The sequence below is a fragment of the Nuphar pumila genome, chromosome 6, assembly GCF_984573655.1.
Source record: "Nuphar pumila chromosome 6, dmNupPumi1.hap1.1, whole genome shotgun sequence".
Lineage (NCBI taxonomy): Eukaryota > Viridiplantae > Streptophyta > Magnoliopsida > Nymphaeales > Nymphaeaceae > Nuphar > Nuphar pumila.
Genome location: NC_143254.1, coordinates 22399355 through 22425922, shown reverse-complemented (window position 1 = coordinate 22425922; position 26568 = coordinate 22399355). Strand labels below are relative to the sequence as shown.

Here is a 26568-nt window from a genome sequence, read left to right as displayed (position 1 = left end):
TTTTTTTATAAGTTTTAAACAATCCTAATGTAGGTCCGTGCATATGGTCCACAATTTTTAGCTACACCTAGACCCGTAGCCCGAACCCGCATCAATTGGGTCGGGTCATGGGTCTATTTTGTAGAACCGATTGATAAGGCCCGAACCGAATAAGAGGGACAGCTCCGTCATTTAAAAAACGAAGGGATACTTTTGGTAATGGTGCCTTCTTCATAAACCCCTCCTCCTGTGAGTTGCGTCGCAAGTCTTAGGAGGGAAGAGGAGTGCTTCGCTGCTGCGGTATGTTTAGCTTTCCCGTTTTTGCTCCTCCAAATCCGACCAAATTCCTCGATTTCTTCCGTTGAATTGTTTTCTTCCATTTCTAGTTTTTCGTCTCTGCATTCTTTTCCTGATTCTCTCGTTTTTTTTTTACGGTTTTGTGACCAGATATTCGCTTTCTACTGCTTTTGACGAACGGGAAGATGTTTCTCACTAGGTAAAAAGATCTCCTTGACGCAAATCCTGAGTTGGTTTCGTGAAGGAAATCAATGAACTTTTTGATTTTTAAAACACCCGTTTTGATTCAATTATTTCTGTTATGTGATTCTTCTTTTCTTGAATGAAAAGGACCGAGTACGATAGAGGTGTAAACACATTCTCTCCGGAAGGGCGATTGTTTCAGGTCGAATATGCGATCGAGGCGATCAAGGTGAGTTTTTTTTTTACTGGGTTTATGGTAAATTTTGATTATTTTTGTAACCAACCTTTTTTTCGATCTGGGAGGGGTTTAGTAGATCTTGGTGGGCTTTCTTCGTGTGTTTGTTTTGATTTTAGTTTGTAGATGGTAAATGGATCCACTGGTGATTGATTGTTGTATTTGGGTTGATTTTTTTTCCTAATTCTTCTCTAAATTGGGTGTGTATCTTTGTTGTTTCACGAAAAGGGTTCGCTTGAAGTTAATTGTCAATTTTAGATTATCGTGTTCACATTGAGAGTTGTATTGAACTCTAAATTTGGTTTAATTTTGAGTTTGATTGTTCAACGCCTCCTCCTGCATGCATTCGAGTGTATTTGCAACAGATTTATTGCTTTTAATCTGACTTTTTTTTTTCTGGTGTAGTTGGGTTCAACTGCAATCGGAATAAAGACTAAGGAGGGTGTAGTGTTGGCCGTCGAGAAGAGAATTACTTCCCCGTTACTGGTTGGTCCTGCTTTCTTAATCTTAGGTTTTGTTATTATTCTTGAATCGTGGACTTTATTTTTTTGTGTCAATTTGCATGATATCTGGGAGCAATAAAACTATGGAAAGAAAAGGGAAATATGTTTTCTTAGAAATAACTGTCGCTTTTGGCTCCTCATTTTGAAATGATTGTTGGCATCTCTCTAGTCTCCACTAAATGGTAAAGAATATGCAACGGTACCGGTGATTCGCTGAGCAGAAACATGATTATTTAAAAGATTGAATGCTTGAAAGTTCCTTATTTTCACATATACGTAAGTTTCCTACTTGGGCCTAACAGGTGAACTGGCTAGAGTACTAAGGTTGCAATATTTTAACCAAGGGATTTCAGGTTCAAATCCAATGATGGGCAATCAGCAAGCTTGGCTATTGGAAATAATATCTGGTTTCGTAAGGATAGAAAATTGTCAGCTGTGAACCACAATCTCATATAAGTGAGCAATATATGATTTAGGTTTACTAAAGGGTTAGCTGTCCCTTTTTTTTGTGTCAAAACCGGTGCTTATATAAGGTGCTGTGACGAGGTTCCACTATATTGCAACATGTTGAAAGATATTTAATGGATATAAACGTGCCATTTCAGTGAAAAAAAAAGGTTTTCTAAATCTCCAAATGCAACTGCATATTAACGTGCTAGCCCAAATAATATGGCCAAACACCAAAATGATAGAAGCATAGATGCTGGTACAGGAAACTATGAGATTTAGACTTTGATTTCAACTGTCAAAATGGCCTGATATTTCTTACGAGGCTGGAGTCATTCAAATGCGGATTTTGCTTCAAGGTAAATACAGACCCTCTTAGCATGTGAAACTTTAATGGAGATATGGCACGTTGTTTGCTGTCCATCACTGTCCTGGTTTTTGGGTGGGCATAATCTCTATTTGCATCTGTGAGGGAATGGAGAGCTGCTCAGTGCCTCAATGTTGGACTCCTTGCATAGGACTAGTCCTTCACATAGAGTCTCCTTCATTGGGTAATCAATCTTTGGGTGCTTAGTCCCCTAGTTCAACCTTCTCTGGAACTGTGGCTGGTGGAATGCAGAATTGTAGCATAGGGCTTCTGTCTTACTGTCATATTGGGACTAAGGGGGGTACCATTTGCAAGCTATGTGATTCTCAACATTTTCTGTCTTGTTACCAGTGTTATTAAAAACGCGCCTCAAGGCGCAAAAAGCGCGCCTCGCCTCAAGGCGAGGGCCTTTGTGCCTTGAGGCGCAGGCTTGAGGCGCAAATGCACAGAGGCGTACGCCTCAAAGGCCTTGAGGCGTACGCCTCGAGGCGAGGCGCGCCTCAGGGTGAGGCGTGCACGCCTTATTATTATGGTCAAATGAGGGTCAAAGCCCTCATTTGACCATAATTAAAATCTTGCCCCCGACCCTAACGAGGGTCGGGGGCCCTAAATAGTCTCTCGCAGCCCCTCTGTCCCTCGTCTCTCACAATCTCTCCCTCTCTCTCGCAGCCTCTCTCCCTCTCTCGCAGCCCCTTTCCCATCTCTCTCTCTCTCTCTCAGACTTTTTTTTAATGACAAGGAACTCTCGCTGAGAACTGGGTCACTTAATGGGGGGATCCCACTGAAAGGTAAACCCTGGGTGGGGTCACCAACACCCAAGCCATTACAGAGCTACCGGGAATTCTGTGAGGTCAGGGGTACCCTTTACCGACCCCTTAGATGTTGTTCAGCCATGCAAAACCACCGATGGTTCTCTCAGAGGGAACTTGTGCTTACTCCATTGTCCATTTTGTATGCTCTAGATGCTGTTTTTCTAGAAAATGGATGGCTCAAAAAAAACTGTGGGATCCATAACAGTAAGGGAAGAAGCAAAGCAAGGAAGGAGAATATGTAGTCAGTGCACGTCTCCTTGAGTTGGGACGTTGCAAGTTCGAACCCCAAATGGTATGGTTGTATTAACTGGTAGGGGTCTGCCTAACCCCAACTTTCGCTGTCGATAAAGAATAAGTAGTTATAAATTGAGCAAGCAGCTGCTGAATTTGTTCAAGCAACTGAGAGTGAGCAGCTGTCATTGGGTCAGAGGAAGTCACTCTCAAAAGCATGACTTAGGACCAGTAGAGCAAATTTTCTCATTCCCAACAGTATTACCTGTGGTGGATGGTGCAGAAATAACAAATTTCTTCTTTTTTCAAATTGAGACGTATACATCATTTGTTTCAATTTCAACTCCTTATGATAGAATTCACCTTATGGTGCTCATCTCATTGTCAGAATGGTATAGAGTAGACCACCTCACTGCAACCAACACTAAATCGTATGCAACTCTACTTTATTTGTCTCTTCAGCCATAATCTCAACTAAGGTCTAAGTCAAAGAAAAAAAAGCCACTATAAACTATAGCAATTCTTACATTATCATGTTGCCTTGATTTCCTCCAGTTGATGTCTCTCTCATTGATGTTTTGCTTCAGTTTTTTCTCTCAACATTGCAAATATTCTGTGAAGTATGATTAGTTATTGTTGATATGAAATTCTGTGCAGAATTCTGTCTCCTAGTTCTGTTTCCCGTGAATTAATGTACCCCAGAAAAGATACTAATATAAACTAAGGTTTTGTCTAAATTTTTCTTTCTATAAAAAAATATAGACATTATTTTTTTTATACTAATTATCTCATATTTTTTTCCGTATTTATTTGAGATTTTTTATTTCGTGTTGGTTGGTGCTTCATCAATAAAACATTTCTTATTTATTTATAATTTTAGATAATTTTTATAGTTTTTTTAAGATTTAAAAAAAAAAATTTTTTGAGGCTTACGCTTTGCGCTTCAAGGCTTACGCCTCGCCTCAGATTTTGGTGGAGCGCCTCGCTACGCCTCAACGCTTTTCACAACACTGCTTGTTACCATTGGCAAGCTTTATGGGTATCAGTTCTTGACCATCCCCCCTCATTTGTGTAACATGTGAGGGGAGAGTCTCGTGCTTAGCACGTCCAAGAACAACATGGGCCAGCCTTTCCCATTGCCAAGTGAAATGCTTACACGGTTGAAGTATGAAACTGTGACACCCAAATTGTTTTTCTTTTTTGAACACTTTTTTTTTTCAAAAGCAAGCTCAGCTGAAGACTTTTTCCTTTAAGACCCGTTTTTGAAACACAGGTTCCAAACTAGGACCTCAAATATTTAAATACTTTGCACATCTTTGCAAAATCATCATTTTCTTTATGTACCATTACGACACCGGTTATAGGTCAATATTACTATGTTCACATGTACCATTCTGGCATTGATGTTATGCCAATCCTAACGTACCATTTTGGCACCGGGTCAATACCCAAAACATTTTCATTTCATACACAAGGTTTGTCACAAAAATACTATTCAATATTACTATGTTCACATGTACCATTCTGGCATTGATGTTATGCCAATCCTAACGTACCATTTTGGCACCGGGTCAATACCCAAAACATTTTCATTTCATACACAAGGTTTGTCACAAAAATACTATTCATTCATTTCATAATGTAGGAGTTTGCAAACCACTATTAGACAGGGCAGATATCTGTGTGTTTGTATTTGGATCCAATCTATATATGTGTAACATGTCCAGCATGTATTGGACATAGTTGTAACTTATTAGGGTTACTTGTAAAAACCATGTATTAGGTTTTGTGTTTTATATTAAAAGGAAGAGATCACGATTTTTCCTTTATGGAAAATGTGATTAGTTGCAGCCTCTTTTCTCTTTCCTCCCTGTAGCTTCTTGGTTGTCGATTTTGGAGAATTCTAACATGGTATCAAAGCAGATCTGACCCGAGGGCTAAAAGTTTTTCAAGCAGGTGTGTCTCTAAAAGATCTTCTCTTTCTTATCTCTTTTCTAAACCTTTACTCTTCTTCTCCTTATTTCATCTCTAAACCTTTTCTTCTGGCCTCTATTCTTCTGATTCTTTTTATTTCTTATCTAGATCCTTATTCTTCTAATCTCTTCATTTAGAGCTGACGTTTCTTTATTCTTTTCTGCTTTGGGTTTGCGTCAAATTTTTCTGAAACTGATTTGGGTTTGCATCAAATCAGTTTTTACGACATTCTTATTTCTTCTTTTCTGTAACAACAGATCTGTGTATATCGGATTTGTTCGTCCGATCTGTGTATCAGATCTGACGTGTAACAATCTTTCCCAGATTTGTGCATCTGATCCGACGTCTGGTTATATTCTCTCTTTTCATTTGTAATAACAGATCTGCGTATGAACAAATCTGATTATTTTTTAGATATATGTCATCAGTCTTGTTAATCGGCCACTTGATATAACCAGATCTGAAGTCTGAAGTCTGAAACTTTCAGATTTGTTTTCTTTACATAACACTCGGCTTCATCTGTGTATACAGTTCTGTAGACCTGTCATTCATTTGTATTTATCATTGCTGTGTGCAATTTCACATAAGAATTTGCAGTTTGCACTCTTGATGAAGTCAGATTAGATTTGTCTAATCAGATAGATTGTTTTTGGTTTGTGCTTTCTCCTAGTTAAAAAAAGGAGACGAGCCTCATTTTGTTGCATCGTGATCTGCGAAACTTTACATATTTATTGCACACGCAAATATTGTTTTTCTGTTTTAAGTCATGGATTCTTCTTCTCAATCATTTCTCTCATCTAATTTTCTTGGCGAACTTATTTCTGAAAAACTTACCAATTCAAATTTCTTGACCTGGAAAAGACAAATTCTTCCATTCGTTAAGAGTCAAGGTCTTTCTGGACACCTAAATGGATCAATCCCAGCCCATCCAGAATTTATCATACAAGAAACTAAGGATGAAAATGAGGTTGATTTTATACAACAAATGTCAAATCCCCAATACGAGAATTGGATGAAGTATGATCAAACTGCAGTTGCTTTTATCATCTCTACTATCTCTCAGGAGGTATTCATGGGAATTCCAGATGAGTGTTCAGCAAAAGAATTGTGGGACAGACTAGTGAAGACATATTTTCAGATATTAGAGGCTAGAATTTCATTCCTTCAGCATGAATTTCAACTCCTTACCAAGGGTTCCATGTCTGTCATTGGAGTACTTGAACAAGGTCAAGAGCATCCGTGATCAACTAGTCGTTGTAGGGTATAAAGTGACAGATAAAGACAAAGTTAGGCAAACCTTGAATGGATTGGGGCCGGAATTTCATGTCCTTTCGACCTCACTGCTATGTCTACCTGACTTATCGTCATTTGAGGACTTGCAAGCAAAACTACTTCAATATGAGATGACTTTGAAGGGGATGTCATATGAGATTGGTGGACAGGTTCTTGCTAATGGCATTTTTTTTGGTCAGGGACGTAAGCATAGCAATTCTAGTGGTGGTAGAGGACGAGGTACTCAAGGGGGGCGTGGGTTGCTGCCTACCCCGAATGTTACACCTATTTTCTATGTGAAAAATGTACCCACATGTTTTCTCTGTAACAAGCGAGGTCACATCAAATTCAATTGTTGGCACAATCCACAGAATAAAGGAAAGTTTCAAAAGGGAGAGAGCTCGTCAGGATGAAAGGAGAACTCGTCAAAGTTTGGTGGAGATGTGAAAGAGCTCCTCTTGGCCACGTTGTCTGAACTTGATCTGAAGCGCGATGATAAAGGAGTGTGGTACATTGATTCAGGGACAACTACTCATGTCATAGGTAATGCAGGTAAATTCTCTACTTTAACTCCCTATTTTGAAAAAAGTAACATAGTCACTGGAGATGGGCCACACCATCCCATTACTCACATTGAAAATGTTTCTATTCCCTTGTCTAATTTTCCTCCCCAACTTTCAAATGTCCTACATGCCCCAAATATCAAGAAAAATATCGTTTTAGTTTCTAAGCTTGTTGATCATACCAATTCTTCTCTTGAATTTACTTCGTCTTTTGTTTATGTCAAGGATCTATAAATGAAGGAGACGTTCGCTAGAGGAGAACACCGTGGAAATATGTATGTCTTCCAGGAGGATCCTTCTACTTGTGTCCGACCTATCTTGAAGTCATCTCCTCAGTCTATGTCGTCAAAGAGTATTCATGTGTTTAGTTTGGAACCTTCAAATAAATGTAATAAGCCTGATTCTTGGCATTCACGTCTTGATCATTGTAGTCGAGTCTTTGTTGAACGACTGGTATCTAATGGACTTATTCCTGAATCTAGCTTGAATCCTAGATCATATGATAAAATATATTCTAGTTGTCAACCGTGTAAGAGTCATGTTCTTCATTTCCATTCAATAAATGAGAGAGCTTCAAGGCCTTTTGAAATCGCTTGTTTTGATGTGTGGGGGTCAGCCCCTGATTCTTCTAATTCTGTTAGCATATATTATGTTATTTTTATCGATAATTTCTCTCATTTCACTTGGATATATTTCATGAAGAATAAATCAGATATCTTTCATATTTTCTGTCGTTTTCATGCATTTATTAAAACTCATTTCTCTTGTAATATTTTACATTTCCAATGTGATGGTGGGGGCAATACTCTAGGAAATTTATCAATTACCTCCAAGATAGTGGAATAAATCGTAGAGTATCTTACCCGCATACGCCTCAACAGAATGGGGTTGCAAAACGGAAACACCGTCACATTATAGAGAGCGCTATGAGCATGATGCACAAAAGTCATGTTCCCATAGGATTATGGACAGAGGCTTTTCATTCTGCTGTTCACATTATTAATCGTATGCCCATAAAGATTTTAGAAAATAAATCACCTTATTTCATTTTATTTAGGAAACATCCTAATTATGATGAACAAAAAACTTTTAGCTGCATGTGTTATGTTCATATTGACTCTTCTCTGCGAAACAAATTTCATGCTAATGCAGATTTGTTGGATATGCAAATCATCATAAAGGGTAGAGATGTTATGATCCTGATAGCAGGCAAATCAAGATATCTAGAAATGTAGTTTTTGATGAAAATGATTTTGGAGATGGAGAATATGTTTCTGCTTAAACCAATATGAATGCGTTCTTTTATGATCCATGGCTCAGTGCAGAGCTATTTTCTGATACGAATAACGAGTGCTCTTCCTCCTGTGCTCAAGGGATATCCTGTCAAGATGGAAACAATGGAATGCAGGAACTTGAAATAGAAAATCCTCTAGAGATTAATAAGTTTGCTGGGCAGGTTTATAGGAGAAGAGAGAGGGGCTCCCTTTTGACTCTGAATGATACTGAACAAGAAGCACTTACCTCTTATTCGCCCAATGACACCACTTCTTCAGTTTCTACTACAGAGGTACTTTCGATCAGACGATCAGAAAGAGCCTGGCATCCTATTGAAAGGTGGGTTAGTTATGAGAATTTCACCATGGATTTTCAACTATTTTTGTCACAGATTGAGAAAGAGACCGATCCTAGGCATTTTCATCAAGCTATTAACTCCAAAAAATGGATTCAAGCCATGGAAGCTTTGTATCAATGTCAAACATGGACAATTGTTCCTCTACCTTCATATAAGAATGTTGTTGGGTCGCGATGGGTTCACAGGATCAAATACAAACCAGATGGGAGTGTTGAGCAATATAAAGCTCGCCTCGTAGCAAAGGGATTCACACAAGAATTTAGACAGAATTATGATGAAACCTTTAGTCCAGTTGTGAAAATGGGCACAATTCGCATTGTTCTTTCATTGTCAGTAGATTATGGTTGGAGAATAAGTCAGCTAGATGTGAAGAATGCTTTTCTTCATGGGGACTTGAAAGAAGAAATATACATGGAGCAACCACCAGGATATATAGGAGACTCAAAGGAGTAGGTCTGCAAATTAAATCGAGCACTCTATGGCCTGAAACAAGCGTCTCGATCTTGGTTTGAAAGTTTTTCCCTAAAAATTCAAAGACGGTTTTTATCGATCACAATTGGATCATTCTCTTTTTATTCTTCGAGGTAAGGAGTTTACTACCTTGTTGATATATGTTGATGATATAATTATTACAGAAAGTAGTGAGAACCATGTTCAAGAGACTAAAGATCTTTTGAGTCAGAGATTCAAAATGAAGGACCTTGGAGTCCTTCGATACTTTCTTGGAGTAGAGGCGGATAATCAAGGAAATAAGCTTACTTTGACCCAGCATAAATACACCCTGGATCTGTTAAAAAAGGCTAGAACAAAGGGTTACAAACCTCTTGCTACTCCTAGTGTGCTCAATCAGAAATTAAGTACACAAGACGGAGACTTGTATCATGATCCCACCAAATATCGGAGTCTAGTGGGGATGCTTCAATATCTTACATTTACCAGACCTGATATCACATATTCAGTCAATCGAGTCTCTCAATTCATGCATGAGCCAAGGACGAGACACATGGATGCAGTAAAAAGGATACTGAGATACTTGAAGAGTACTGTTGGAGATGAACTTTTGTATACCAAAAGCAGATCCATAAATACTGCTCATGATATCATTGCTTACTCAAATGCAGATTGGGCCAGAGACCCTGATGATCGAAAGTCAGTTTTAGGTTATGGTGTTTTCATTGGTGCCAATCTTGTTTTCGGGAGTAGTAGAAAATAAAAGGTAGTGGCTAGATCTAGTACGGAAGCCGAATACAGGGCGATGGTTGCTGCTACGACAGAAGTATCATGGACTAGACATTTGTTAACAGAGTTAAATGAGCCGATTGCTAGTTGCATTCTTCTTTGTGACAACCGAAGTGCTATTCAAATATCTCTTAATCCTATTCATCACAGTAAGACCAAGCACATTGAGATTGATTAGCATTTTATTAGGCAGAAGAATGAGGACAAAGAGATTGAGCCTCGTTATGTTAGAACAAAAGACTAGGTGGTTGATTTGTTCACTAAGGGGCTCACAAAATGCCGTTTTTGGTTCTTAAAGAGCAAGTTGTTCATGATTCAAAATCATGCACACCTTGAGGAGGACTATTAGACAAGGCAGATATCTGTGTGTTTGTATTTGGATCCGGATCTGGACTGGATCCAATCTACATATGTGTAACATGTCCAACATGTATTGGACATACTTGTAAATACTTGTAACTTATTAGGGTTACTTGTAAAAACCATGTATTAGGTTTTGTGTTTTATATTAAAAGGAAGAGATCACGATTTTTTTTCTATGGAAAAACATGATTAGTTGCAGCCTCTTTTCTCTTTCCTCCTTGTAGCTTCTTGGTTGTCAATTTTGGAGAATTCTAACAACCACAACATAGACCAAAATCAACTCCCAAAAGTAATCCCAGGTTTAGTGCCACATAAATAATTGAGTCTTTCGTGTTTTACTATCCGCTCGCCTATAGCACCGGAAAACATCAAAGTGGGATGAGACTACAACATGTCTCGGTATGATCCAACACTCAACACGAATCACAAGACTATCATAACAAGCATCTACTGTTGGAAAGCCCATCATGGCCAAACTCAAATCCTAACACGAGTGAATCGACCCTCAACCACACTCAACATATCAAGAAAGTATAAGAGGTGTCGACCCTATCATTCTCGGGGTCGATCTTCACTAAGGAATCAAACATGCAACTTGACTAGGAGGAAGAGTCGACCTTGCAAACACAAGGGTCGATCCTTAGATCTAAACCACAAACTGAAACATAGAGGAGTCGACCCTTCCAACACAAGGGTCGACCCACAGGCTACGTAGCACAAGTTGGGAGTCGACTCTCATACACTGGTGTCGACCTCTAATCCAACAATCTTAAATTCAAAAGATAACTCCAAGTTAATCTCAATATAGACTTCCAAACTCAAGCCATATATAGGCGAGTACAAATCAATCCAAGAAAAGACAAACCAACAAAGGCTCGTTGGTATATGATGACACAATTCAATCACCATAATCTCACAATTATATCATAACATACATCCATGCATCATATTCTCGTGGTTAAGGCAACCCGAGCTAACGCTTCACGTATCGTACCATCACACTACCAATATCTTGGCCAAGATACAACTACCGTAATGAAAATGGCATACAACCAATAGAACAACATACATTCTTGGTACTTGCACCCTAGGTCAAAGCTCACAGTACTTCTCAGGTACGAGCCACAAGAACGTCTACATACTCTAGGCACGGACAACAAAACACCACAAGGTACCACCCCGATACCTAGGTCTAGGCCAAGATGAGGCACACACAACACTCAACAAAAAGGCCAACTCAAGATACCTGATCAGTACCATGGATCAACACCCACCACAATTCAACAAGATCACAAGAGGTGTCGACCCTGTCCTTCTAGGGTTCGACCCTCAACAAACTCCCAAGTTAAACCATAATGCTTCTTTTCACAACACAATGCACCCTCATGGCACTGACATCCAACCAACATACAACGTAACCCGCTAGGTACTAACATCAAGCTAAAATACAAACCATCACAACTCCAGTGTAAAGCCAAACTTGCACCATTCTGCACTGGCATTGTCATAGAGCCAAATCTCAACGTACTATCATGGCATCAGCATAAAGCCAACTCACATTGTACCACTATGGCACCGACACAAGGCCAACACACACATTGTACCCTTACGGTAGCTACATAAATTCGACACTCAATGTACCATCACGGCACTGGCATAAAGCCAAACTACCTCGTACCCTTATGGGTACCGACATGGAGCCAAGTCATATACGAGTCAACACCCTTCTAAATCCAAGTTATTCATTTCCAAGCATCAATCAATCCAAATTATGGATTATCATACTAGCAATATCCATTACTGAATTAGCTTCACACATTCGGCATATACACCATTCAACATGTTCATATGCAAAAAGTGCTCTAATGCACAAACCCGATCTTCTTGGACCACCACAACTTAAATCCATGCATCATCACACACACTATAAAACAATCAATCATACTCATGTGTTGATGGTATGTTCTCGTACCAACCAGGTCCCCTTTGAATCGAGCACAACTCTAAATGTGCTTTGTGCGCCAACTAAGTCCTTTTTGGACAACTCCAACTTCAAATCTAAGCTTGTACATATCAAAATCCCGATACATAGCTAGGTTTGGTCCCACGGACCCACTCCACACTAATATCGGGTTGGATCCCTCACATTTCAAGCTTAAAAGCATTAGCTCACACCCAAACTACCAAAATAAACTCTCTCACAAGCACTGAAATCGACCCACACTCAGCAGGGGTCGACCCACCCTTTGCAGGGGTCAACCCTGGCAAACACAAGGATCAACTCTGCCTATGCAAGGGTCGACTCTTGAACCCAGGGGTCAACCCTCAGGGCCAACCAACAAACACCAGAACAACAGGCTGTCGACTCCTGAGCAATAGGAGTTGACCCCTAACAATCCTTCATTCTTTTTCATGCTCCGAAAACCAAACTTTTTCAGGATTTCTTGCAACTATTGCGAGCGAAACAACACCTCAATACATCCAGGGAGAAAAACACATCAACTATAAGCGTTCTACCACGTTTTCCCCAAATCCTCTAAGGATTTGGCATCCTATCTCATCCAATATTTACAGAATCACGTCTCACATAGGGACAAATCTAAAATCAACCGAATTACAGGCATAGCAAAGCTAGAAACAACATATAAAAATTTTAAATCAAAATCCATCACTTTGTAATCACGAAATCAATATACCAGCATGCATATCCCTCAAAAAACATGATTTCTGTGGGCCCAAAATCACATATAATTTCATAAAATGCAAGATCATGCTAACTTAAATAGAAAATCTATAATTCTATTTAGTTTACCCCTAAAATCACAGCATTCAAAAGCATGATTTGATGGGATGAAACCCCAAAATACGTAGGAATATACAGACTTCTCATAATCATGCTAGAATCAAGCAATAAAGCATAATTTCCTCAACAAGACCTAATTCAAGAATCCACACAATTGCACAATTCCTAAGTCATGCTGCACACCAACAAGCAAAACGTGGGAGTACATGACCATATCTCACAATCCACGAGATTATAGCTCAAGCAATGTCCAAACAATGCCTCAAATCTACTGGAAACGCCAAATCACCAGCTCCTAAATTATTAAATAATCACCATTATAAAGGATCCGAAAATCCAAGGCATTACAGAAAGTCTCCTTGAATTCAAAGAATGCAAGGGCTTAAAACTGCGTAACAGCGAGAAAAAAAAAACAGATTTTGGCTTGATCCTTGGCATGAAGCACCATAAAATCCATGTTTGGATGGTTGCCTCTGTTGACAAGGCAAAAAGATTGCACGGTTGCAAGTTGCTACATTGGGGATGGCTCTTGGGATATTACTTTTCACAGATGCCTCACTTCCATGAGGTGGAGTACTGGCTCCTACTCTGCCAGTCCTTTGTGGAGACACGACTGAATGAAACTGAAGGCTCAATAGAATGTCTCTGTGATAAAGTTTAAACCTTTTCAATAAGATCATGTTATCTTTCACATTTGAAACCTTCCAATTCCACATTTCTGGAGAAAAACTTCATGGGGACATCACCTGAACCTGGGGGCTGTAGGTTTTGCCTCACTGGCCTCTTTGGACATTATGCCATCACTGTCCAATCTCAAAATGAGAGGGTTTGCACTAGCCTCAAGATGTTGCATGTGCAAAGCGGCGGGGGGGGGGGGGGGGGGAGGGGGGGGAGGAGGACATCTTGTCCTTTCTTAAGGCTGTGTCCTGCCTTCAAACTCCTTCACTTAGCCTTCCCTGACCGGGTTTTGTTAACTTGAGGATTTTTAATACTAACACTGTGGTCTAGTAAAAGAACGGAAGTAAAAGATGATCTGGCAGTGGTGGATATTTCTGGCATGGTAGCATATTTGGAGGAAAAGAAATGCCAGCCTATTCAATGATAGAGAGACAGATTAACACATCATCCATCGGAGAATCCAAACACAACTTTTCCTTTATGCTAGAGCCAAACAGGCTGATTAATGTAGATTGGGACCTATGTCACAGGGATTCGGCCATACAGGTGCGGCACTGGGTGCAGTCAACCCGACCCTGGGTGCGTTGACCACACCCAGGGTCATTTTGGTCCAATTTTTTGATTTTTTTTTTTTAAAATTGCCCTGTGAAATGGGCTGCGGAATTTAAAAAATAAAATTTTCTGCTGACAGCTGACTGCGCAGTGGGACCCGCCCCTTGCGGGATTTTGATTTTGGCCTTGATAGCTTCTGTCTCTTTAGAGTTGCCTATTCCCTGACGAGGACTTCCAGATTCCTCACCTCTCCCCACCCCTTGCTGGTGTAAAAGTATCTTCAACAAGATACTTTAGCCGATAACACAACAACCTTAAGAATAAATGTGTGAACATACACACCCAAGAACACTTGTGCACAACAAACACAACACACCGAATCACAAATGTGCACTTGCACCCATAAGTTTCATAAACACTAAAGAGGTTGGGCTACAATCCCAAATCCCTTGAAGAAATACAAGAGGAGCTGCCCATATAAATAGGGCTTGGAGGAGGCCTTGGGAGGGGCTCCACATAGTCGTTGGAGCCCCTCCAACGGTCACAAATGTGACCGTTGGAGGGCTCCAACGACTAGTGGGTTGGGCCCCTCCCAATGCATGTACAATGCATTAAATGCAAAAAACAAAAATACAAAAAGAAAAAGAAAAAAGAAAATACAAAAAAACATATTCTTGAAAAAGAATATGTGTAAAATTCCTAAACTACCCTTACTATGACTATATATATTTTATATATATAATTGGTAAATACATATACATATATTATATATATGTATATGTATTACCTTATATATATAAAATATATATACGAAATTACAAGTTTGATTACATAATTTAACACCCCCCCTCAAACTTAGGGCAAGATGACCGATAGTTTGCCAAGAAGGAAGTTGAACCGCGGAGCGCACAGGGCTTTAGTAAAGAAGTCGGCCAACTGATATTCGGACGTGACATAAGGAAGGTCGATAACTCCTCGGAGATATGCTTCACGAACATAGTGACAGTCCATTTCGATGTGTTTTGTCCGCTCATGAAAGGTGTGGTTCTTTGCAATGTAGATTGCACTTTTGTTGTCGCAGCATAGCTTGGTGGGTCCTTCAATTTTGATCCCCATGTCTTCTAGCAGTTGGTGAATCCAAACAATCTCCATGGTAGTAGTGGCCATGGCACGATATTCAGCTTCAGTTGAGGAGAGCGACACCTTTTGTTGCTTCTTGCATCTCCACGAAATTAGTGAGTCTCCTAAGAACACACAAAAACCAGTGGTGGAATGACGGTTATTTGGGTCACCTCCCCAATCTGAGTCAGTATAAGCAATCAATTTTAAATCAGAGGAAGAGGACAGAAAAACTCCCTTATTTAGAGTACCCTTTATGTATCTTACGACTCGTAAGATGGCACTCATGTGAACGGATGTAGGCGCATGCTGAAATTGACTTGCAGTATGGACTGCATGGGATATATCTGGTCTGGTAATACTCAGATGCATCAGGGACCCTACAAGCTGTCTGTAAGGTGTAGGATCCAATAGGGGAACTCCATCATCAATTTTCATCTTTGCTCCTACTACCGCAGGAGTTTCACACAGCTTCTCATCTGTAATACCTGACCTGTCAATGATCTCAGAAGCAAGCTTAGTTTGAGATAAGAAATATCCTCGAAGAGAGTATGCCACTTCAATTCCCAAAAAATAAGTTAAAAAACCCAAGTCAGACATTTCAAATTTATCTTTTAAGATAGATTTTATACTTTTAACCCCGTTAGAATCACTCCCAGTGATGAGCATGTCATCAACATACAGAAGTAAAATAACAATCCCTGCATTGGATTTTCTAACAAATAGAGCAGTGTCAGTAAAACAAGAGGAAAAACCATTCTCAATCATAACAGAGTTAAATCTATCATACCAAGCCTTGGGAGCTTGTTTTAGGCCATAGAGTGCTTTCTGAAGACGAAGCACCTTTCCCTTAGGAGTCTCCATTCCAGGAGGAGCATCCATGTAGACTTCTTCGCTTAAATCGCCATTTAAAAAGGCATTTTTCACATCCATTTGATAGATGTTCCATTTGTTGATAGAGGCAACGGTTATAAGACATCGAACAGTGACCATACGAGCTACAGGAGCAAAAGTTTCTTCATAGTCAATACCATATTCTTGACTATATCCTTTTGCAACCAAGCGAGCTTTATACCTTTCAAGGGATCCATCACTTTTAGTTTTTACTTTGAAAACCCATCTGCACCCTATTGTTTTCTTGCCTTTAGGAAGATTTTGGAATTCCCAGGTTTTGGCTCTTCTCAGAGCCTCAAGTTCATTGTCCATGGCATTAATCCATTCAGGGCATTTACGTGCTTCTTCAAAATTTCTAGGTTCTATATAAGAGTGGATGGCACTAAGGCAGGCTCTATATCTTGGTGAGAAAGAGTCATAGGAAATGAACCTAGAAGGAGGCCTTCTACTTCTCTCAGTTCTACGAGGGATCACTTCATTCTGAGAGGCACTGGAACTGGCATTATTATATCTGTCAAGAGCACTCCTAAAATTGTTTTGATCTCTATGAGAGTAGGTGATAGGGTCTCTAGGTAATTCAATAGGTTGATGTGACGAAGGAGACAAGGAGATGTTTTCCTCGGTTTCAAGTTCATTTGGGTTACCTTGATCTGACTCATTATCACTAGTATCATCGTCCTTATTCAGTAAATCAAATAAAAAAGAGTAATCCATATTTTCATTATGGGGGTCACAACTTTCAAATCCACTAACATTTTCCAAAAAACTCACGTTCCTGGAAACATACAACTTATCACTTTTGATATCATAACAACGAAACCCCTTTTGGGTTTCAGAATAGCCAAGAAAGGCACAAGGAATGGCCTTTGGAGAAAGTTTGTCATTCTTATCAGTAAGAACAAAACACTTACACCCAAAGACCCTTAACCTGCTATAATCAGGTTCCTTATCATACAGTTTTTCAAAGGGAGAAATTTTGTTTAAATTTTTCGATGGAAGTCGGTTTATGAGATAGACAGAGGTAAGAGCTGCCTCAGCCCAAAGATTTTTTGGAATGTTTTGAGAAATGAGCAAAGTCCTAGTTGTTTCAATGATGTGCCTGTGTTTTCGTTCGGCTAACCCATTTTGTTGAGGGGTTTTTGGACATGATTTTTGGTGAAGAATTCCAAAATTTTCAAGATAACCCTTAAATTCATTTGAGAGGTATTCTCCTCCAGAGTCAGACCTAAAAATTTTTAAACATCCATTGAATTGATTTGAAATCATCATGTGAAAATTTTTAAAGGTTGAAAAAACTTCATGTTTATGTTTAAGGAAATAGATCCAACAAAACCTAGTATAGTCATCCACAAAGATTACATAATATGAAAAACCTCCTTTAGACATTACCGGAGCCGGTCCCCATACATCGGAATAGACAATTTCAAATGGTTTTGTCGTAAACATGGATCTTTGAGGAAAGGGCAAACATTTCATTTTCCCAAGAATGCATTTATTACACAAAAAGTCACTTTTACAAAGATGTTTAACAAAAGGCAAGTACGAGATTTTAACAATATTGGGATGACCCAATCTCTTATGCCATACATGAATGTCTTTGTTTTGGACGACGTTGCAAAATTGACTCTTGGGAACTTGAAGAAAATCTACGTAGTAGAGGTCTCCTCTTCTAGAGCCTTCCCCAATCAATCTCCCGGACTGGCGATCCTGTATCCAACATTTATTAGAAGAAAATTTTATATCGCAACCATGGTCCGAGAGTTGGGAAACGGAAAGAAGATTTAGGTTAAGGTTTGGGATAAAACGAATTTTTGGAACAAAGAAGTCTTGTTTTTCAAAATTACCTATTCCTTTAATCTCAAGAGATGTACCGTCCGCGGTTGATACAAAGGATGGAAAAGCACTTTTAGAAAAATTTGAAAGAGTGCAATAACTAGGGGTCATGTGAAAGGATGCCCCGGAATCTAAAAGCCAAGATGTCTTACCGGGGGAAGAGGATGACATAGCGGCTCCGGAAGTACCTCCCTTGAGAAGAGGTTGTAGGGCTTCCACGATTTGTTGAAGAGAAAGAGACTCACTTGATAAAGGGGGTCGTTCTTCAACTTGAGATGCCATAGCCGTTGCAATCAATTTCTTCCATTTAGGACACAAGGGTTTGATATGTCCGGGTTCTTTACAATGATAGCAAGTTACTTTGCTATAGTCTCTTTTGCCATACCGATCATTTCCTCCTTGACCTTGATTCTTGAAATGAGGAGGTCTATAGGTCCTCATGTTATTTCCCGGTCTTGACACGGCATTAGCCATTTCACCATCTTCTTGAGTAGAAGAAGTAACAAGAATGCTAGGGTTAGTTTTGCCAATCCCCATACGGGTTTCTTCACCACTTAGCTTGGTGATAACATCTTCGAGTGAGGGGGATGTGAAGGCGGAGAGAAGAGAGGACCGAACATGTTCAAATTCGGGTCTAAGGCCATTTAAAAAATTGAAGAACCGGTCTTCTTCAAGTTGTTTGTGCCTTAATTCGATAGCCTCACCACTCCATTTAGGTTCAAGGATTGCGAGCTCGTCCCAAATAGAGGATAATTCGGCAAAGTACTCCCGAATGGTCATGTCATTTTGTTGGAGAGTCAAAGCCCTCTTTTGAAGAAAGTACTTGTGGGATAGATCTCTTGAGGTGTACATTTTCTCAAGATATACCCAAGCTTCGGAAGCCCTTTTAAATTTGATGATGTTGGCATTTATCTTGGTCTCAACGGATGAGAAAATCCAAGATAATATCTTGAAGTTCTTCATTTCCCAATCATCATGTTTCTTAGAATACTCTTCAAGGGCCTTTTGTCTTTCATCCCCTTCAAGAATCTTAATATCACCTCCTTCAACAATGGTAATTTTGGGTTCCGGTTCCGGTATGGATCCATAAACGTAACCCCAAAGCCCCTTTCCTTTAATATGGGCTTCCATATTACCGGCCCAAACATGATAGTTTGAGCCATTAAGCTTAAACCCAAGAGAGAAATGGGAGTCTTTTTCGCCCATTAGAGAGGAAAGAATGCAAGAGATAGTATGTACCTTAATTACTTTTTGCGTCTTTCTTGACAAAAGAAGCTCCTAAAATATTGCTCGAAGAAGATGATCCTCTTTGATTTCAAAAAACTTGAAGGCACGCTTCCCGAGGAATGCAAAAGAAGGCGAGTCGCAATTCTTCTTCTTCAACGAGGCTCTGATACCATGTAAAAGTATCTTCAACAAGATACTTTAGCCGATAACACAACAACCTTAAGAATAAATGTGTGAACATACACACCCAAGAACACTTGTGCACAACAAACACAACACACCGAATCACAAATGTGCACTTGCACCCATAAGTTTCATAAACACTAAAGAGGTTGGGCTACAATCCCAAATCCCTTGAAGAAATACAAGAGGAGCTGCCCATATAAATAGGGCTTGGAGGAGGCCTTGGGAGGGGCTCCACATAGTCGTTGGAGCCCCTCCAACGGTCACAAATGTGACCGTTGGAGGGGTCCAACGACTAGTGGGTTGGGCCCCTCCCAATGCATGTACAATGCATTAAATGCAAAAAACAAAAATACAAAAAGAAAAAGAAAAAAGAAAATACAAAAAAACATATTCTTGAAAAAGAATGTGTAAAATTCCTAAACTACCCTTACTATGACTATATATATTATATATATATAATTGGTAAATACATATACATATATTATATATATGTATATGTATTACCTTATATATATAAAATATATATACGAAATTACAAGTTTGATTACATAATTTAACAGCTGGATCCCTGCATGTAGTGATGAGAGAATGAAAGGACGGAACAGCCGAAGCGTGGATGCCTGCTTGCTGCTGTTGCTCTTGTTTTATAAAGGAGCACTTGTGTCCACAACATCTGACGAGCTTTGTTGGCATCCCATGCTATTCCTGCCTCCAAACAATGAATTCGCAGCGTTGGAAAACATACTGTTAACTTGGAAATGATGATCCATCTTCCTCAAAAATTAAAACCAAAATTCAAGAGCCTTTTGAAGTCTTTATCCTTCAACCATCCAGATCTTTCTTCGTCAAGAATTTTCTCTCTCCACAATAAATGATAATGGTGGTGGTAGCCTTGGTGGCTATTAGTATTCACTTTTCTCCTGACGAGATGGGTGCTCTAGCCGTAGCCTGGTGTAGACCTCTCTTTTCCATATGTCAAATCCAATAAATTTCTTTTAGCTGTCATCCAGAGTCCAGACCGGAGATCTGGGTGCAACTGTATATAAAATGAAATTTGAAGTACCCTAGGCATAGGCGGTGGAGCCATAGGCCTCGTGAAAACTCTCTCTCCAACAAACCACATCAAACCTTTCGCTTATATTTTTTTTCAGACATGATTGAATCATGACAATCAGCAGAATGCAGCAGGCTGGGTCGATCAGATTGCCAATCCTTTCGGTTCATCAATTTTGTCCCGTTGCGCCAAAGTACACAACAATTTTGTCCTGTTATAAGTCCTTGGAATATATATATATATATATTATATTTATATTTTTGTCGCACTCCGCACTCGGGTTTTTTTGGAAGTGCCACATCCCCGCACCCGCACCCATGTGACAGAGATTGGGACATGAAGTGAGCCAATCATAAGTCTCTCATTCCTTTTTTATCAATTTATCTATGCTACTACATTCTTTTTTTTTTGAAAGGCAAGTTGGGGTTAGGTGGACCCCTACCAGAATAACAGCCGCCCATGTGGCAGAGGGATTCGAGCCTTCAGCTTGACAGAGGATCCTGCTTACCACATAGGATACCACCTCGGTGGTCATGCTACTACATTCTTGCACATGAAACGCCAAGGTCATTTTGTATTGGTTTGGCTTCTTGTCAATGTTGTACTGTTTCTTGGTGTAGATTAATGAATTTTCTTCTCTTAAAAAGAAAATAAAATTGATAAAATATGCTGATTAATGTAGATTGGGACATGAAGTGAGCCAATCATAAGTCTCTCATTCCTTTTTAATCAATTTATCCATGCTACTGCATCCTTGTACATGGAACACCAAGGTCATTTTGTACTGGTTTGGCTTCTTGTCAACGTTGAACTGTTTCTTGGTGTAGAGTAATGGATTTTCTTCTCTTAAAAAGAAAAGAAAAGAAAAGAAAAGAAAAGAAAAATTATCAAGAAGTGTTAAGAAGAAATTCAAAACTGATCCTCCATGTATCACACAGAATCTACCTTGTCATGTTAGAACACAGAAAAGAGATTCTGCAAATGCCGGTATTGTAAAAAAAAAACACTTGCATGCCCAGGCATAGGAGAGGCCCCTAAGGTAATGTGCTTGACATCTACAGTGGTGGAGGGAAAATCAAAATACGACAAATGAGAGATAGTTTCCTAGGTGTGTCAGGGTGCATTTACATGCGCCTCTCGCTTCCACTGCTTTTCATTGGTTCAAAGGCTCAACCTGATTGGATTAGCAATCTGGCCTAGTGCATAAGTTTGCTTTGAATTTCATTAAATGCAATCACAAGCCTAAAGCATCTCCTTTTCAATTGTTGCTTGATGATAGTTATAAAACTTTCCAAGGCCCTTGGTTAGGAAGAGGAGTGAAATTTGCCATTTTGCTGTGTTAAAAAAGAAAGACGTGAATTGTCAGCTACCCTTTCATCTGACCTATCTGATGGATTTGCTTCCTGTGATCTGAGTTTCCTACGTTGATTATACTACTGATGTGATCTGAGCTTCCTGTGCATCTCTTAGGTTTTATCAGTTTCGTTAGTATCTTTTGGAATGGAACTTGTAGTGACTAAATTAGTAATTAAGTACTGTTCTCATGTACAAGTTCTTCCAAGGGTCTGGAGGATACCTTTTGCCATGAGAGAAAAGCACAGATCGTCAATTAACCAATACACCTCTTAGTTTATGTGGAACTGTACATAAGAAAAATGATGTTGCTTATTCTGCTTGTGTTTTAGGAACCTAGTAGCGTGGAGAAAATCATGGAGATCGATGAACATATTGGATGTGCAATGAGTGGACTGATTGCAGATGCTCGCACACTAGTTGAACATGCACGGGTTGAAACTCAGGTGATTTTTTCTTCATTCTGTGTTAATAGGAATTATAGAGTGCAACAAGTTTTATTCTTTAAATGTTACAAGTTGGTTATTGAATTTTTATGTATGTTACAGAACCATAGGTTTTCGTATGGTGAACCAATGACTGTGGAGTCCACTACCCAAGCACTTTGTGATCTAGCTCTTCGATTTGGTGAAGGTGATGAGGAGTCCATGGTAATAGTTACAACCTTTTTTCAGATCTATCAAAGAATCAACCATCCTAGTTTCTTATTGATTTTTGTTGAGTTCTTTATGATCAGATTACATATGTAGACTTCTATTTATTTTTATATTATTTTATGGTGCAACTCCGTCTTTAACATTCTCCGTCTTCATCTACTGGTCTATTTTTTTTAAGGTAGGGCTACAAACCCAATCCATGTAGATTATAACCAGTATGCTTGAGCATACTATGGGTGAGGGATGAGTATTGGGACCTCATATCAGTCCCAACCTTGGTGGGACTGATATAAGCTCTGAAGTCTCATAATGTGAAAACAGGTTGAGAAGAAAGACCGTGAATTCGTCATCAAGGGGAGGTTCTTCGCAAAGTGAACTTTGCTTCTATTTTCATTATGTAATTGACCCTCAATCATAGTCACCGATATCGCCAATATTTTGAAAATATCACAATATTATCACCATTTTCAGCTAGGGCGATAATATTGGCAAAATATCACCAAAATAAAAATACCATGATATTATCATGATATTTTCAAAAAAACTTGTTTTTACATAATTTTAAGTTCAAATTTTCTATTTTCGGTTTCTTTTGTATTTTAAAAACTTTAAAAACTTGTTTCTTTATATTTTTGCAAGAAAAATAATAGCAAACCTACTACTTTCCTATCTTTCTTATTATTATTATTTATATTTTTTCAATTTTTAAAGCTTCCAAGATTCTCCTGAGAAAAATCACTTTTTGAAAATATCTCCAAGAAAAAACCTCACTGATAAGTTACCTTGAACGATACGGGTGACTATGCCTTCAATCCATTAGTTCATCTGCCAAACATGAATAAATAACGGGGAGCTTGTATTTTTTAACAAGTGCTTTGTAATGCAATTTTAGTTGTAGTATTAGTTATTAATTATATTCGTATGTAATTGAATTCTTTTTGAAGATCTTTTTTCCTCCTGAATGTGTAGCTCTAACAGGATCAATTACCATATCTTATATGCAGTCTCGTCCATTTGGTGTATCTCTCTTGATTGCTGGTCATGATGAGAATGGACCCAGCCTGTAAGAATTCATCCCTATTCTCTGAGTATGGCCATTCTTTTCTGCTTCATTTTTCAAGTGTAAGGTCTATTGGCATCAGAACTGATTTTAATTTTGATGCCTAAATCATCCCAACTTTCTTCTTGTCCTTTGAAAAAATTAATGTTTATTGCTTTAACTTCAAGATGGTTGATTTTTTTTTCGTTCATTGAAAAATATTGATAAGTTAAAGCACCATAAATTTAATCTGCACTCAAACGTCTAGTCTATTTGCAGTAACCACATGCTATGTGTCTTCGATATTTTATCATACATAGAATCACAAATGAGTTGGTATTCTCCATGTAACTTAGTAAGCATTGACATTTATGAAATGAATGAAGTGATTCTTCTCTATGTGAAGTCATATGACTCTCTCTCTCTAATTTGGAAGTGGTTGTTGTGATGTGCAGATACTACACAGATCCATCTGGCACATTCTGGCAGTGCAATGCCAAAGCCATTGGCTCTGGTTCTGAGGGAGCTGACAGTTCCTTGCAAGAACAATACAATAAGGTGATGTTTATTTTCTTCATGTCCATTAATTCCGAATGAGAAAATTACAACCGTTCTACTGATGTAGCATTGAGGTCGTGTCATGATCCCGTTTCTTACTGGATAATGATTTCATGACCAAACTGTTGGGTTGAGAAATAAGCCCTTCCAACTCTGCTGCCACATTTGAAGGCTTGTCGGTTAGGCTTGAACTTTAGGTTGTTGGATAATGATTTCATGACTAAACTGTTGGGTTGAGAAATAAGCCCTTCCAACTCTGCTGCCACATTTGAAGGCTTGTCGGTTAGGCTTGAACTTTAGGTTGTACTGTTGGTCATTCTATCACCGTTCTTAATACAGTCATGAAATGAGATAGAAGACAAGCTGTTAATAACCTGCACCAGTAACACCGTTTTCATTTTATTGGTGTTAGCAGGATATTTCTCTTCTAGAAGCAGAGAAAATTGCTCTGTCCATCTTGAAGCAAGTAATGGAGGAAAAGGTAATTGCTGCATATATGATCATGTCACAGAGTTGATGTTTTGAGACTTCTTGGTGACCAAATTTTGTTGAGTTGGACATTGCTTGGTCTCTTGTTTCACACACTGTGTGATATGATTTGGACCATTTCCAAGTTAATATGGTTTGCATTTTAATGTAGGTAACACCTAACAACGTTGATATTGCGAAAGTTGCTCCAACATACCACCTCTATTCTCCTTCCGAGGTTGAGGCTGTCATTAGCCGCTTATAGAAGAATTGGCTGAATGCAAAATTTACCTCTGTGCTCTTTAATCTACATTGGATTATTCCTGTTGTCGAATGATATTTCTTCACTATGAGCATCTCCACGAAAATATTTTTTTTTTATCTTTCTTGGTATGCATATCCGACTGTTAAGTATGTTTGATTTCCAACTTGGCTATGTTAAATGCGTGTGGCGGGATCAAGTAGGGATTGCAGTGGACCGGGGTGGGTGCGGGGGACAAGCTCTCCACCCCTGCCCCATCTCAAAATTTTGCCCTCCATCCCCGGTCCATCTCCGAGATGGGTTTTGATTTTCACTTCCATTCTCCATTTCGTGTCCTCCATCCTCACCCTAAATGAGGTGGGTTTGGACGGACTCTCATTTTCTCTCTGTACAGGATTTACATGGTCCTTATTTAGAGCTGTTAGAGGAAAGAGAGGAGAGAAAATGGACCCATTTTTAAGGTTAGGAAGTAAGAATTTAGGGTTAGAAATATATATAAGTTAAATGTTATTTTATAATATAATAAAAGTATATTAGTAATTTCATTAATGGGGTGGGCGGGGACAAAGGTAAGTCCATCACCGCCTCCATCGCCGTAAGGATTTTGATTCACTTCCATCCTTGGTCCATTCCTCGTTTCGTGTCCTCCATCTCGCCCCAAGCGGGACGGGTTTGGACAGATCCCCATTTTGGCCCGGTCCATTGCCATCCCTAGGATCAAGATTGATCCACCTGTTATGTTGGTCATGTAAGAAACATCGACATTTTGAAAAAAAAAATGTGTTTACATTGGATAACATTGTGGTAAAATGTAATATTTTGAAAATAGCAAGATTTTATGTTTTTTTCTGATTATGTTTGGATAAAACCCTAATATTTTTAAAATCGCTGGTATTTGTGACTGCTATACAAAATATGGTGACAGCTTCTGAACTTGGGGTAGTTAACCTCTTTGAGCTCAAAGAAGAGCACATCGAAAATATGCTGCGACACTTTTCTCTTTTACTAAATGCTGGTATTTTCGATATGCTTTTCCTTTTTTTCCCTTGAAGCACAATATCTTTCCATGTACGGGGGTCTGAGCTGAAGGCCACGCATATCAGTATTACATTTAAGAATGGTGACAAGGTGACATCAATATCAAACCTGAAAATCAAACTATCTCCATACTATCATTTATACAAAGTTGAGATTATCAGACAATTTATAAACAGGATAATGTTAACTAACCTCGTGGGTAGGGATGCCAATGGATCAGATTTTATCATATCCAAATGAATTTGATTTGGTTTAGTTGCATTTCGTAAGTCAAATATCCGACTATAAATTGGATGTGGACATGGTTTTGAATTTTTGCTAACGAAACAGATATCTGAATCTGTTTAGCTTCTCACCATCCGAATTTGAATGTTTTTCCAACATCCAATTAGTTAAATATGGTAAGTCACCCATGATTGAGGGAGAGGGGAAACTATCCATGATATTATTTACATGATGGAAACCAGTAAGGTGGATCTCGTGCATAAAATCCAAATATCTTTGAAAGGAATTCCAAGGGAGGAATCCTGAATGAACTGATGGATATTTTGAAAAGTTTTGATAGAACCAAAATTAGGTATACCTGTTGTAAAGCTTATTAGCCTCTGACGGGCCCTTCAGAGAGAGAGAGAGAGAGAGAGAGAGAGAGAGAGAGAGAGAGAGAGAGAGAGAGAGATGATATTAGCATTGTTTATACACAAAGTACCATCTATTAAAGATGAAAAACGAGAAAACTCATTACACGGACTT

At 38.9% G+C, this 26568-nt stretch overlaps 1 protein-coding gene across 1 annotated transcript; it reads left to right on the top strand.

Annotated features, from left to right (window-relative positions):
* The first annotated feature begins 198 nt into the window (after positions 1-198).
* Positions 199-24880, top strand: LOC149834306 (proteasome subunit alpha type-5). Its single transcript, XM_090010063.1, has 10 exons — positions 199-279; positions 427-475; positions 607-688; positions 1100-1180; positions 22130-22243; positions 22346-22447; positions 23458-23516; positions 23948-24050; positions 24466-24531; positions 24691-24880. The coding sequence occupies exons 2-10, from the start codon at positions 462-464 to the stop codon at positions 24781-24783; spliced, it is 714 nt and encodes a 237-aa protein (XP_089866189.1). The 5' UTR covers positions 199-279; positions 427-461; the 3' UTR covers positions 24784-24880.
* Positions 24881-26568: the final 1688 nt, after the last annotated feature.

Excerpts from the sequence above, each read along its gene's own strand:
- LOC149834306 (XM_090010063.1), top strand. Across the intron at positions 689-1,099 it reads ATGCGATCGAGGCGATCAAG|TTGGGTTCAACTGCAATCGG; the intron begins GTGAGTTTTTTT and ends TTTCTGGTGTAG. Across the intron at positions 24,051-24,465 it reads TGCAAGAACAATACAATAAG|GATATTTCTCTTCTAGAAGC; the intron begins GTGATGTTTATT and ends TGGTGTTAGCAG.